This window comes from Pogoniulus pusillus, chromosome 37 (assembly GCF_015220805.1).
Source record: "Pogoniulus pusillus isolate bPogPus1 chromosome 37, bPogPus1.pri, whole genome shotgun sequence".
NCBI lineage: Eukaryota > Metazoa > Chordata > Aves > Piciformes > Lybiidae > Pogoniulus > Pogoniulus pusillus.
The window spans coordinates 361,646-375,370 of NC_087300.1; the positions used below are offsets into that span (position 1 = coordinate 361,646).

Here is a 13,725-nt window from a genome sequence, read left to right on the forward strand (position 1 = left end):
GGAAGCTGCCCAGCAGAAAATGACCTGGGACAGTTGGCAACAGCAGCTGGAGAGGAGCCAGCAGTGCCCAGGTGGCCAAAAAGGCCACCAGCATCCTGGTCTGGATCAGCAAGGGTGTGGCCAGCGGGAGCAGGGCAGAGATTGTGTCCCCAAAAGCACCGCAGTGCGTGCCTTGGTGGCAGCCCCAGGACAGTGACAGTGGCAGAGCCATAGGCTGGCAGCCCTGGTGTGGGTTACACGAGGAAGCAAAGCTGGTGCCGGGCACAGATGGTGCCAGGGGATATTTTAAGCTCCATGGGCAGGACACATTCTGTTCCCATGAGCTAAGGCAGCGACTGGGGACTGGTCCCTTCCCGTCCACCCCCCACAACCCTCACTGAGGACCCCGGGAGGCTCCACTGCTGGGGAGCAGCTGGGAGGGACTGGGAGTGCTGGGGGCTGAGCTCCATCGCAGCCTGGGGCGGCCAGGGCAGAGGCTCTGCTGGGGCAGCTGCTCCCTGCAGACCACCCACGGCCACGTGCACACGGGCACCGGGCAAAGCTGGGGCAGAGACCTGCACCCAACCCCCCTCCTTGCTTGAGCTGACCCTCCCGTGCCCACCTGGCCATGGCAGAGCTGCTCTGCCTCCAGCTAGAATTCCACCCCCAGCCCACCCAGCTGGCCCAGGTGTGTGCTCCCTGCCACGGGGCAGTGAGCTGCCAAGGCTCAGAGAGCTGAGATGGAGCAGCTCCTGGAGTGCAGCGTGGGGAGGCTTTGCTCAACCTCCCTGGCCAGGGCTGGAAAACAGCCTGGGAAATGTTTGGAGGCAGCGGGAAAACTTCTCAGCCCCAGCTGATGCCTGGTGGGAGCCCACCCAGCCTCACTGCCCCCAGTCCCACTCAGCACCCTGCATCCTACCTGCCTGCAGGGCTGGAGGATGCAGACAGTCCTCGAGCCAGGATCCAGCTCCTTGCTGCTTCTCCACCACATGGTGATGGTTCCTCAGCCTGCAGGGCAGGAGTGGATCAAGTCAGCTCCTCCTCGGGGATCTTATCAGCAGCTGCCAGCAGCTCCTGCCCGCAGCGCGATAGGCGCTGGGCTCCAGAGCACGAGGCTGGGGAGTGCTGCTTCAGCCCCTGCCTGCTCCACTGAGCCCGTTCGGAATCGGGAAAGCTGGAGGAGCCCTCTGGGATCAGCTGGCCCCAGCCACCAACCCAGAACTGCCAAACCCAGCCCCGAACCCCAGCCCCAAGTGCCATCTCTGGGGGTTTTCATTGAACGCTTCCTTGGGGACTCCACCCCCAACCCCTCCCCGAGCAAATGGGGACTGACACAGGGCCCCCCTTTGCCCCCTTGGACAGCCCAGATGAGGGTATGGGCAGTAGCCCCATCTAGGGGGCATGAAATACCTCCACCCATACCTGCAACCGGCAGGATCAGCCCCTGGGGGTGGGCAAGGGGAGAGGGAACCTGTGCCCTGCAGCTGCTGCCTTGGTGAGGAAAGGAGGAAAAAAACAGGGGAAAAAACCCTGAAAGAACTTTATTTGTCCAAACGAGAGCCACAGCAGTCACAGCCATGCTGCCACGCCCACACAGGCGCCACGGAAGTGCCCCCAGACCCCACAGAAAGAATTTAGCTGGAGCCGTGGTTGGCGCAGAGGCCAGCAGTGGCCTCCTGGCAGCTGACGCTCCTGGGGCAGGGCTGGGAGCTGGGGGAGGCTCTCCCTGCCAGGCACCTTCCAGCGACCTGCACTGCTGGAAGTGCTCTGGCACAGCTGGGGGAAGCCACAGGTGCCCCCACATCCCACCCTGCCACCCTCAGAACAGGCAGCAGGGCAGCTGCAGGCAGCTCCACGCCCCAGCCCAGCAAGCTGAGGAGGCAGAGATGGGCCAGGGGGTGAACACGAGGCAAAGGCAGGCACCAAGCACAGGGGCTGTGACCCCTCCCTGCCCAGCTCAAGGGCACCTCAAGTCCCAGAGCCCTCCTGCAGCTTCACCACCCCCACTGCAGGGCTGGGGTCCACGGAGGGGACATCCTCATGTCACAGCAGGCACTGAAGGCAGCAGAAAGCCCCTGGCCAGGGCAGGATGAAGTCACAGCCTCCTCCCCAACCACACAGACCCCAGCATGGGAGTTTCAGCTCCAAGGAAAGTGGCACCAAGGCTGCCCAGACCTTTCCCACCACCTCTGTGCTGCCTTCCCTGGGCATGAGGTGGGTGGAGTGTTCCAGGGCACCACCCTGGCAGCTACATCTGCTGCAGCACAAGAAGCAGGGACAAGGCCCACAGTACCCAAGGAGGGTCCTCAGTGCTGGCAATCTTGGTGCCAGGACATGGCACAGAGGTGTGACACCAGCAGTGCATGGTGAGGGCAGCACCCACGGGCACCTCAGCCTGGCTTTGTCTGGGCTAATCCCAAGGCAGACAGGGAGCAGTGGTGCCCTGCCAGGCCCAAGACAGCACTCTGGAGGTCCCCAACACTGACAGCTTCTTGAGGGGTTCCCACTCCTGGGAGGGGCACCCTCTCCTGGGAGGGGCAGGGAGGCCCCAAGCTTCCTCCCACAGCTCCAGGCCCCGGAATGGGGCAGGCAAGATTCCAACGAAGTCTTCAAGGTGCCAGCTCCCTCCTGGCCTCTCCCCCAGCCACGGGGCAGGAGGAGGAGGAGGAGGGAGCAGGGTCTGGTCAGGTCATGTAGCGGGTGACAGCTCTCAGGGCATAGAGCAGAGCTGCCTGCATCCGAGCCTCCAGCAGCAGCAAGTTGACATGGACCTGCCGATGGAGAGCAGGATGAGGGCACGGAGGGGCTTAGCACCCCCACGTCCTGCCCGCAGGGCGGGCGACGGGGCAGTACCTTCTCTGAGTGCTTGAAGTGTCTCCAGAACTGGGTGTAGGTCCTCCTGGTGGTCTTCTCCGGGTAGCAAGCCACAGTCTTGATGTAGACCTTCAAGCTGCGCTCCAGCAGCTGGTTCACCTCCCCGTAGTCGTAGTCGTCGTAGCTGGGGGGAGCAGGGAGCCTTACCCCAGGCGCTCCCCAAGGCCCTTGCAGGGCCAAGAAGAACCTCCCCAGCAGCAGTGCCGTGCCCAGTCCGAGCCGTCGCAGCAAGCCCAGGCGCCTGGAGCCGGCAGGGAGGGCAGCGGGGGCAGGGCAGGGGAGGAGAGGGCAGGGCAGGCAGGGCAGGGTGGGCAGCGGCGGCAGGGCAGGGGAGGGCAGGGCGGGCGGGGAGGGCAGGCAGGGCAGGGCGGGCAGCGGCGGCAGGGCAGGGCAGGGCAGGGCGGGCGGGGAGGGCAGGCAGGGCAGGGCGGGCGGGGAGGGCAGGCAGGGCAGGGCGGGCAGCGGCGGCAGGGCAGGCAGGGCAGGGCGGGCAGCGGCGGCAGGGCAGGGCAGGGCAGGGCAGGGCACGCACCGAATGCCAAAGACGCAGTGGACGTAGTTCCAGATGGCTCTGCGCAGCACGGAGGTGTCCACCCCGCGCAGCGAGGCCAGGGTGTGGTAGGTCAGGTTGTAGACCACCTGGAACTTCTCGTCCAGCAGCTGCCCCACCTCGGGGTACAGGCGGTTGATCAGGGAGTAGCCGTGGTCCTCCCAGGTGTAGTCCTGAGGAGCAGAGCAGCTGGAGCAGAGCTGTGGGGTGCCCTCAAAGCCGGGCACACAAGATGGGCGCTCCCCAGCATGCTTACGTCCAACCCCCAGCTCCTGGCACTTCGGTGCCCTGCTCAGGCTGGCACTGGCCTCAGGCTGCCCCAGGGCAGGTTCCAGTTGGCCACGAGGAGCAATTTCTGCCCCAGAAGGGTTGTCCAGGCCTGGCCCAGGCTGCCCAGGGCTGCAGTGGAGGCCTCGTCCCTGGCAGTGGTTTCCAGGCCATGGAGATGTGGTGCTGAGGACCATGGGTAGGTGGTGCCCTGGCAGTGCCAGCACTGGGTTGGTGCCTGGACTGTCTGATCTCTTCCAACCTAAATAGTTCCACGACTCTGTGGCACCTCCAGCCTGACCCCAGCCCTTCCCAGCCCTTCTCCCTCTGCAACCCATCCTGCCCACAGCACTCCACCAGCCAGACCAGCAGGACCCATGGCACCCAGCCCCTGGCACCCCCCGCCCGGGGCCCCCAGCACCCACCTGTGCCCGGAAGGTGGGGGGGGCCTGCTGACCCCTGCGTGTGAAGTCCTTGTAGCCGAACTCAGGGTCCTCCACGAAGCAGAGGACACTGGAGCCTGGGCACTGCTCTGCCACCTCTGGGGATACCACCACAGACACCATCAGCAGCACAGCCTGGCCCTGGGCACAGCCAGCCCACAGCTGGGGCTCAATCTTGCCTTCCCTGGGCACGGGCTGGCTCCTTGCCATCTTCTCTGCCTCCCTCAGCCCTTGAGGACCCCCTGCTCAGCCATGGGCACCCCCTGTGCCCCTCACCTGAGGGAGCAACCAGCAAGCTCTCTGTCTTCTCCAGCTCAAAGCGTGTCTCCAGCTCCTCCTGTGTGATGCCCTCCTCCTCCAGCTGGCTCTCCTGCAGCAGCTTCATCCTCTCCATCAGCACCTCCACCTCCTGCATGGCATCTCTGCCCTGGCCAAGCAGAAGCCACACTCAGCCCTGCCCCATGCTGATCAAGGCTGTGGAGGAGCTGTGAGCACAGAGCAGCACAGAGCCACTCTCAGCTCTGCTGGCACTCCTGCAACTGGCTTTGTGCTGCCCAGCCCCCAGGGCTGCTCCAGTGCCTGCCCCCGGGCCTACAGAAGAAGCCACAGCACAGCCCTGGGCTGTACCCCAGCATCTGAGCAGCCCCTGGAAGCCCCAGGCCCTGTCCTGCTGCTCTCACGAGAGCTCTGGGTGCAGTTCCCAGCTTCCCACCCTCGCTGCCCCCTTACCCCAGAGCCCTCCATGCTGTCGTCAGAGGCAGGGCTGCCTTTGCTGTGGGGCGAGGGGGGCTGGCAGCCCTGCCCCCCATCCTGCTCCTCCTTGGGGCTGATGCCACAGCCGAAGACAAAGGATGCCAGCGAGTGGTAGTGGGTGAGGAGCACCAGGGCCTGCACCAGCTCCGCCAGCGACCAGCTGTCCTCTCCTGGCTTCAGCAGAGCCTGCAAGGGACCCCCCTGTTCACTGTGCTGTGCCCCACACACCCCCCAGGGCCCAGGGCTGGGGTCGGGAGTGTGCTGGGGGTGTGTCCCCCCAGCCATCGGGGATGTCACCCCTGCAGGGACAGCCCAGTCCTGAAGGGGTTAGACCAGTGGGGTGTGACTCTGGGGTCGAGCACCTCCACCCCCAGAGTGCTTCAGGGGGGCTGTGCTGGCAGCAGCAGCTCTCACCTCGATGTGCTCCTTGGTGATGAGCCAGGGCCTGTGTGCCAGCAGCTTGTTGATCTCGTTGAGGTTCCTCAGTTTTGGGGGGGCACAGTGCAGGCCCTGCAGCCAGGCTGGGTTGCCCCCCACCTGCAGGAACTCCTCCGTGTGCAGACTCACCAGGTAGGTGCACTGGTGCCGAGCTGCTGCCTGCGGGGGGAGCCTGGCAGTCAGCCCCCAGCACCAGCTGGGCCCCCAGCCCTGCTGTGGGCCCTTGGAGAAGCCAAGGCAGAGACCTGCCTCCCATCCACCACTCTCAGAGGGGTCTCTGCCCACCAGCCTCCACCAGTGTGGGTCCCCAGAGGCCTTGTATGGGAAGGGTGGTGGGGAACTCTGGGTGGGCACCAACCCCAAGGGCCTCTGGGACTACAAAGCCAAAGGGGACCCATCTGTGGGGTCCCCAAAGCCTCCTTCGGCTCTGGGCAAAAACCCATCGGAAGTGCTGGGACCACCCCCCACCCCCCCCGGGAGCCCCCTCAGGGCCCCTGCTCACCATAATGGCGATGTAGTGGCGCTTGTGGTAGGGCAGGGGCCCGTCCATGCGCAGCAGCAGGCGCTGAGTCTTCCAGAAGCTGCTGAGGTACTGCGGGTGCAGCCCCATCACCATGCTGACGCTGTCCACCCTGCCCGCCGACAGCAGCGCCTCGACCAGCAGCTGGCGCAGGCTGCCCTCCGCTCCCTGCTGCGGGATCTGCCGGGGGGCAGCAGGGCGGTGAGGGGCTGCCTGCTGCGGCCCCCCCCGCTCTCCCCAGCAACTCCCCCTAACCTAGGAGACCTCCCACACCGTGCGCCGGTGATCAGCGGGGCCCAGGAGCGCCCACCCCACGCCGTCAGCTCACCCCATGCAGCCTCCTCCCTGCCCGGTATGGGCACCGCCGGCCGCTCCCGCTGCCTGCCTGCCCGCTCTCGGGGGGCTGGGGGGGCTCCATGTCGGACCCCACGCAGCCCTGGCAGCTCAGCCCGTGCCAGGCTGGGTTGTTTGTTTGGCTGCTGCGGGCACTGGGGAGCAGATTGGGCTTGGCCTCCCCAGGCGGTGACGAAAGCAGGGCACTATCGGTGCCACAGGAGAACCATCTGGGACACCACCACTGGGTGCCGAGATAGGGCGCGGGGAGCCCCTGGTGCGGGGAGCCCCAGGGGAGTGCAGGGTCTGGGTTTGCTTGGGAGGGGCAGGGGAAGGGGAGTTCAGGTGAGTGGGGAAACTGAGGCACGGGCAGGGCAGGGACGTGGGGCAGGAAATGTCCAGGGTACAACAGCAGAGCTGCTCCCCCGCGGTGCTCCCTCCTGGGCCGGGCGACCTTTCCCCATCCCTCCCTTCTCGGCATCCCACCCCCAGGAGCTGGGTGCTGGCAGTCGGAGTGGGGTCCTCCCTCCACAGCCCCTTTGGTCCTCACCCACCCAGGGCGGGGAGCAGCCCCCAGCACCGTGGGACTCATCCACTCAGGACCCTCCTCATCACTCACCTCTCGCAGGGGGATGAAGGCACTGGGACCCTTCCCCAGCCGCTGGGTGGCCTTGATCCCCCTGTCCTAGGAAGGCAAAAGTGGAGGCTTCAGCGGCAGGCACCGAGTGCCAGCGGGGGCAGAAAGCCACTGCCGAGCAGACAAGGCGCTGGTGGCACCGGAAGGGGTGACTCAGGAGCCACCCCAAGGGGCCTCTCTGCCCTCGCCCCCGCAGCCTGACTCAGGCCAGGCAGCACCTGCCGAAACGCACACCCCGGGGGGGTGCGGGCACAGGCTCCACCGGGGGCAGGGCACAGCAGATTCCCTCAGCTGCCAGCTCGTCCCCTCCACGGGAGAGCTGGAGCCCTGCTCTGCAGGACGTGGGCGCTGGGAGCAGCAGCTGCTGTCAGATTGTCACCAGGGTTCTGGGCACCCCCACGCCGGGCACCACGAGGCTGACCTGTCCTCAAGCCCAGGCTGTGCTTGGTCACCCTGGACCAACTGTGCAGGCAGGATGGGAGCCTGGGGTCTGGATGCGCCCACCTAGGGAGCAGGCAGGGTCTGACCCCTCGAGATGCCCACAGCACCCTGCTCAGAGTGGATCTGTTCTGTGGTGTTCTGTGAGGGGCTGAGCCCCAGGTACAAGTGGCAGCAGAGGAAATGGCCTCAAGTGGCACCAGGGGAGGTTTAGGTTGGACGTCAGAAGAAAATTCTCCACTGAAAGGGTTCTTGAAGCCTGGCACAGGCTGCCCAGGGAGGTGGCTGAATGCCCACCTCTGGAGGCGTCCAGAGGGGCAGAGCTGTGGTGCTGAGGGGCATGGCTTAGCCCCAGGCTGGGCACTCAGAGCATGGCTGGACGGGACGCTCTCAAAGGGACAATTCTGTGATTGACCAAGAGAGATACCAGACAGCTGGAGCTGGGCACAGCAGGTCCCTTCTGCCAACTGCTTCTAAATCAGTCCCAAGGTGGTGGGCACAGCCTGGCACCCTCATGACAAGCGGGACAGCACGAGGTGACCATGCAACAGCTGTCAGGGTGGCCATGCACCCTCCATGTGCCAAGCAGCACAGGCTCCTGCAGACACCCTGGCAGAGTGAGCAGTGCCCGCGGCCAGGGGCTCAAGTGCTGTGTGCCCTGAGTCACCATGGACACGAGACCTGTGTGACAGCAGGAGGCTCATGCCGTGGATGGCAGCAGGAGCAAGTTCATGCCAGGCTCATGCCATCACTGCCCAGGTGCTGAGCTGGCTCGTGCTGACTCACGGTCTGGTGAGAAACTCCACAGATCAGGAACTTCTTCGGCGCTCCAGCAGGCTCCCTGGGAGAGGGCTCTGCGGGCACAGGACTGCCAGGCCCGATGGCAGTGAGGAGCTGGGAGCCCATTTCGCCTACCCGATTGTGGTGACAGCTCAGGGTGACCTCTGAAGGTCCTGCTGCATTATGCAATCCCCAGGGGTGCTGCTATTAACCCTCACCGTGCCACCGCCACAGCGTATCACCTCCTGCTTCTGCTGGTGGGGAAACAGGCACGGAGGCAATGCCCTGACCTGTGCCAGCCACACAACTTGCTCCCAAGTGGCACAAGGCACACGAAGGTCTTAAGGGATACGCAGGGGGAAGGAGATAACCCCCCAGGAGCGGGAAGATGAGTGTGCCAAGCAGGAAGCCCCCCAGTACTGGTGCCAGTGCTTAGTCAGGGGCTGGAAGCTCATTCCCAGTGCAGTGAGGTTAAGCAAACACCACCGCAGGTAGGCTGGCAGAGCAAGTTTGCCCCTCGTAGCCATGCTCCTGCCGAACCCCAGGCAGGAGGCTGCCCCAGGGCCGCATCAGGTGGGTGAGAGCAGTGCCAGGGCTCAGTCCCACTGTCGCACGGAGCCGACGCACGAGTGCGGCCTCCTTGGCACGGCCCCAGCAGCCCCAGCCCAGCCAGCTGCTGGAAAGCAAACCCAGCTGCCAGCGGCAGGGCAAAGGGACCCGCGAATCCCACCGGGCCTCAGCCTAACCACCTACGGAAGCTTCCCGGCATGAAAGAGGAGAACCCCGCAGACCCCGCACACAGGAACTCAACCGAGAAGCTTCCACAGTGGGTGTGAAGGTCTCGGCCCAGGCAGACAGACACTGGTGCCAACACCTGCACTGGCACTCTTCATCCCCCAGACTGTCCTGCACGGGCACACGAGCAGGGAGACGCAGCGGTCCTGGCGGGGTGACGGACGGGCAGGACGCGGGACACAGCGGTTCCAGTGTGGGAGACACGGACGGGATGCGGGACACAGCCGTGCCGGGGCAGAACGACAGCCAGGCGGAGACACAGCGGTGCCGGGGAGAGGCGACACAGACAGGGGACAGAGAGGCCGGGGCGGTGGCGGGAGGGGGAACCCCGAGCCCAGCCCTTACCTGTCCGGCCCCGCAGGCGCGGTACTCCTGCAGCCCCCCGGGGCAGCACGGCGAGGCGGGCGGCAGCATGGCCCAGGACCCTCCCGCGGGCACCCCCGGCCCGACCCGCGGCCGCACTCATACGCGGGCCGGGGCACGCCCCTCGGGCGCATTGGCCAATGGCGCTGCAGAGGCGGGGCGAGCGCGCAGCCGCAGCCAATAGCGAGCGGCAGGGCGTGGCCGCGGCGGCTGGAGTCAGGCTCCGGGTTGGGCATTGGGCTGGGTGCGAAGGGACCTGCGGTGCCAACCGTGCGCGGCCCCCGGTAGCCAGCAGGCTGCTCAGAGCCCCGGGCAAGCTAACCTGGGATCTCTCTGGGCAACCTGAGCCAGCGGCTGACCCTGGGCTGCGGAGCAGGCAGGACATGGGGTGTTGCTCTTCTTCGGGGAGTGCTTTGCAGGGCCCAAGTCAGCTATGCTTAGCTGCTCCTGCCGCTGCTCTGCACCCAGTGCCCTGGCACTGCCCATCCCTGTCAGCTCCAGGACAGATGTCCTCCTGGAACAGCCTTTGGTATCTTCTGTTGGGATATTTTTGTATGAAGTACTTGGCTGCATCCCCAGCCCCCCCTCCAGCTGCCCCAGTGCCTGACACAGAGCCACAGCCCTGGGGTGAGAGGGGCTGAAATAGCACCTCTGGCCCTAGGGGTGCATGGGGCTGGGTGCCCTCGAAGCAGATACCACCCACACCTCGCAGCAGATAGAATCAACCCTCCAGATTGTTCTTCTCAGATGAACCAAGTGCAAACAGCCACCTCGGGGTGACTAGAGCCACCCCGACACACACACACCAGACCCCCCCTCAGTGCAGAGCTGAGCTTGGAAAACATCCCTAAAAATAGCCCAGGCTGTTCACAGGCTGCAGCGCCCCGGGAAGGGCACAGGAACAAGGAGCAGAGGACTGGGAGGCATCGGAAACCTACTCCATCCCCTCTCCCTCAGAACCTGGTGCAGCTGTGGCTGTGCCACCCAGGCAGGCTGGCACGGAGAGGCAACATTTCTTGGAGGACAGCAGCACTCCCAGCCCTGCTCCAGAGCCCCCCCGGGCAGCGGGGCCAGGAGGGGGCTCAGGCAGAGCCTGAAATGCCCTCACCAGCCAGACGCTGACAGGACAAATGCCGCAGCGAGCTGCAGGGGAGCCCCACGGCGAGGCAGGGCTGATTGCTTAAGGGCACCTCAGACACACACACAGGGTTGGCTGGGGACAACTCTGGCCTCGGCTGCTCTTTCAGTGCTGCCCCAGCCCAGCCCCCCGGGGAAGCAGCAGAGATGTGTGCAGGTTGCTCCGGGAGTGCCTGCAGCAGACCACAGCAGCGCTGAGGTTGGAGCATTTCCTGTCCTGGTGTGCCCTACTCCTGCCCAAGGATGAAGGACCTGGAATGCCACCAGGGCTGTGCACCCCACAGTCCCCCACTGACAGGATCCCTTAGGAAAACTCACCAGCTCCCAGCCTTGGGGGCTGGAAGAAGGAAGCCTGGAGCATTTGTGAGGTGAAGGGAATTGTTGTGCGGTTAGAAGAGACCTTAAGGATCTCCCAGTCAAACCCTTACCCTGGCACTGCCAGGGCACCACCAAACCACTGCCCTCAGTATCACACCTACAGATCTTCTACGCCCCTCCAGGGATGGGGACTCCACCATTGCCCTGGGCAGCCTGGGCAGGGCCTTGGCCACTCTTCTGGGGAAGAAATTATTCCTCATGTCCAATCTGAAACTCCCCTGCGAGGGTGCCGGAGCCTGGAGCAGGCTGCCCAGAGAGCTTGTGGAGTCACCTCTGCAGAGCATTGTGCTCCTAGGCAGCTGCTATGGGTGACTTCAGCAGGCCTGGATCATCTCCAGAGGTCCCTTCCACCCCCACCGTGCTAGGGCTCTGGGATTCTCTGCCCAGCTCACCCAACTGCTCTGCCATCCCCCATCTCCAGAAACAGGCCTGCCACTCTCTCTGTGCCCAGTGACAACCCCCAGAACACAAAACCTTTGAAGGATTTGCAGATCTCAGTGTTTGGGGGTTGCTTGAAGGCACTTTTGAAGCCTGCTGGCCCCAGGACATGATGCCTGAGCCAGCACTCCCAGAGAGCCCCAGTAATGAGGGAGGGATGGGAGGGAGCATCCTGGTGGGAAATGAGCAGCTGCCGAATCTGGTTTGGCTGTGCTGCAGGTTTCGTTCTGCTGTGTGTACCCAAAGCTGAGATTCATTTGCCTGCTGCAGCTCCAGAGCCTTGCCAGGGGCCCCTGCAGGCTTGCAGGAGATGCTGATCCCAGTAATTACCTACAAACACTAAACTCGGAGTCCCTCGGGGCTGGGAGCTCAGGAGGTACTTTGCAAGAGGTTTTTTTGTTGTGCCCTGAGAACACAGCGCCCCCCCAGCTCCCCAGGTGACTGCTACAGACTTTGAGCTCCTGCATCCTGAGAGGCTGCTGCTGGAAGCAGCCAGGACTGAGGCACCCGAGTGGAGTGCAGGGGAGCAGCACCGAGCACAAACTGCAGCTCTCTGCTGGGTCCTGACTTGATGCTGGCATCTGGCAGAGGCCAGGGTGGGATACTCAGGTGGGTGCAGCCCCCCGGGCAGCTGCAGGTACACTGCAGGCAGCTCTCACTGCCAGGCCTGGCCTTTCCTAAAGTCCTGAAGAGCAACAAAGCTGCCACAGTCCTCTAGGAAGAATTTCTTCCCCACCAGGGAGATGAGGACCTGTAACAGATTGTCCAGGGCCAGATTGGACAAGGCCTTGGTCTAGGGGCAGGTGTTGGTGTCCCAGGAGGGGGTTGCAGCTGGATGACTCCAAGCCCCTCTGTGATGATTCAGTGATTCTGTGCATCCTTCTGCCAAGACTCCAACTGCTGAGAGGCAGCAGGTGAAGCCAGCAAGCAGGGAGCATGTTCAGGCAGCTACAGGCAGGAGCAGGCTGAGGTCTGCCCACCCACAGCCCCTCTGAGACCCTCCTGGCAGCTCTGCCCAGGCACAGAGTGAGCAGCCCCTTGGAGCCAGGGCACAGCAGGGGCTCTTCCTGCTCCCAGCTCTGCCTGCTGACTGGAGCTCAGCCTGTGGCAGTCCAGCTCCCGCCACCTGCTCACCTGCCTACCAGGAGCCTACCTGGGCACATTCCAGGGCAGCGCAGGTTTGTGCTGTGCTCAGCACAGATAAAGCTGCTGAGGGTGCCGAGTGCCACTGGCATGCTCGAGCAGTGCCAATGGTCCAGGGCCAAGCTCACCCAGGGCTGGCCTCCCCCTGGGCAGCCAGAGCAGGCTGAGAGCTGGAGAGCAGGCAGCTTCATCTGAAAGGGAGCTGAAAGGACAAGGAAGCTGCTCCGGGCCACAGAGGCAGCGCTCAGCTCAAGGTCACCCAGGGACAAGGATATGCCGAGCAGAGCCTGCTGGTTTGGCAGCCACTCCCAGGGGGTCCCCTGCAGCTTCTGCTGGGCTCAGGGAATCAGCTTTTGTTAGAGGAGACCAGGATCACCCAGCCCAACACCAACTGCCAGGGCACCGCCAACCCATGGCCCTCAGCACCGCAGCTCCACGGCTTGGAGATCTCTCTGGGATGGGACTGCAGCACTGCCCTGGGCAGCCTGGGCCGGGTATGGACAACACTCAAGAGGCGTAAACTGTTCCTCGTGGCCAACCTAAGCCTGCCCTGGGGCAACGTCAGGCGGTTCCTCCCTTCTGTCCACTCTCTCTCTCTTCCAGTCCAAGCCATCCCCCACCCCCGTCCTCTCCCAACAGGCCCTGCTCAAGAACCTGTCCCCAGCTTTCTGCTCAGCCCCTTGAAGCATTCAGAGGTCACCAGAAGGTCTCCCTGCAGCCTTCTCCAGGATGATTTTCCCCAAGAGAAGAACAGAGGTGGGAAGAAGAGCCCTGATGAGGACCATCTCACAGAAGCTCTTTCTCTTCCCTGCATTTAACTCTGCACTTGGGTGTCTGTCACAGACCAGCAGTTCTTCGCTATGAGCAGTTGAGCAGCACAGCCTGGAGAGGTTGCTCTGAGCAGCAGAGGCTGTCCTGGTGCTGCAGCAGAGCGAGGCTTTGCCTTCCCCACCCTGCACTGCCAGCAGTGCTCTGGAACAGCCATTCAAGGACACAGCAGCTCCTCTGCCCGGCAGTGCTGCTGGCAGCAAAGCACAACCTGCAGGGCTCCTGGGGGGAAGCTCCAGAGTCTGTCACTACCAAACTCCTGCTGGCAAACAAAAAACAACCCAGGTTTATCTCTGGGCTTGTGGCTGAGGGAGCACTTCAGAGGCTCAAGTGGGGTTCGATCACCTCTGTCTACCCAATGAACCTCCTGATCTTGGCCTGTTTCTGCTCCCTGCCTGCAGAAGAACAAAGAAGGGTAGCCCTGGTGGGCTGCAGCTGGATGCGTCCTGGGAAGCTGGACGTAACCAAGTAACAGGATCCTAGCAACAGGCTTCAGCTGAGGAGTTAAAGATAGAAACCGAAGCAGGCAGCAGCAAAACGGCAGCTCCTGCCCACAGGCACCCGAGCCGGGGCAGCAGGGCTGGGCAGGGTGAGAGGTGTCTGCCCAACAGAAGTGCAGCCACAGCAGAGG

At 64.1% G+C, this 13,725-nt stretch overlaps 2 protein-coding genes across 3 annotated transcripts in view; both read right to left on the minus strand.

Annotated features, from left to right (window-relative positions):
• PHACTR4 (phosphatase and actin regulator 4) overlaps positions 1-1,001 on the minus strand; it is a 41,551-nt gene extending 40,550 nt beyond the window's left edge. The window contains exon 1 of the mRNA XM_064172870.1: positions 899-1,001. The gene's annotated coding sequence lies outside the window, so the exon portion shown is untranslated. The remainder of the gene's footprint in view (positions 1-898) is intronic.
• Positions 1,002-1,502: 501 nt separating this feature from the next.
• SESN2 (sestrin 2) lies at positions 1,503-9,260 on the minus strand. Of its 2 annotated transcripts, XM_064172875.1 has the most exons (10): positions 9,153-9,260; positions 6,777-6,842; positions 5,807-6,004; positions 5,281-5,463; positions 4,843-5,052; positions 4,390-4,540; positions 4,096-4,211; positions 3,386-3,576; positions 2,833-2,977; positions 1,503-2,750 (listed from the first exon to the last, which is right to left on the minus strand). In XM_064172875.1, the coding sequence occupies exons 1-10, from the start codon at positions 9,219-9,221 to the stop codon at positions 2,664-2,666; spliced, it is 1,416 nt and encodes a 471-aa protein (XP_064028945.1). In that variant the 5' UTR covers positions 9,222-9,260; the 3' UTR covers positions 1,503-2,663. The 2 variants fall into 2 exon arrangements, with proteins under 2 accessions (XP_064028945.1, XP_064028946.1); XM_064172876.1 differs by lacking the exons at positions 6,777-6,842; positions 9,153-9,260 and adding an exon at positions 6,153-6,400.
• Positions 9,261-13,725: the final 4,465 nt, after the last annotated feature.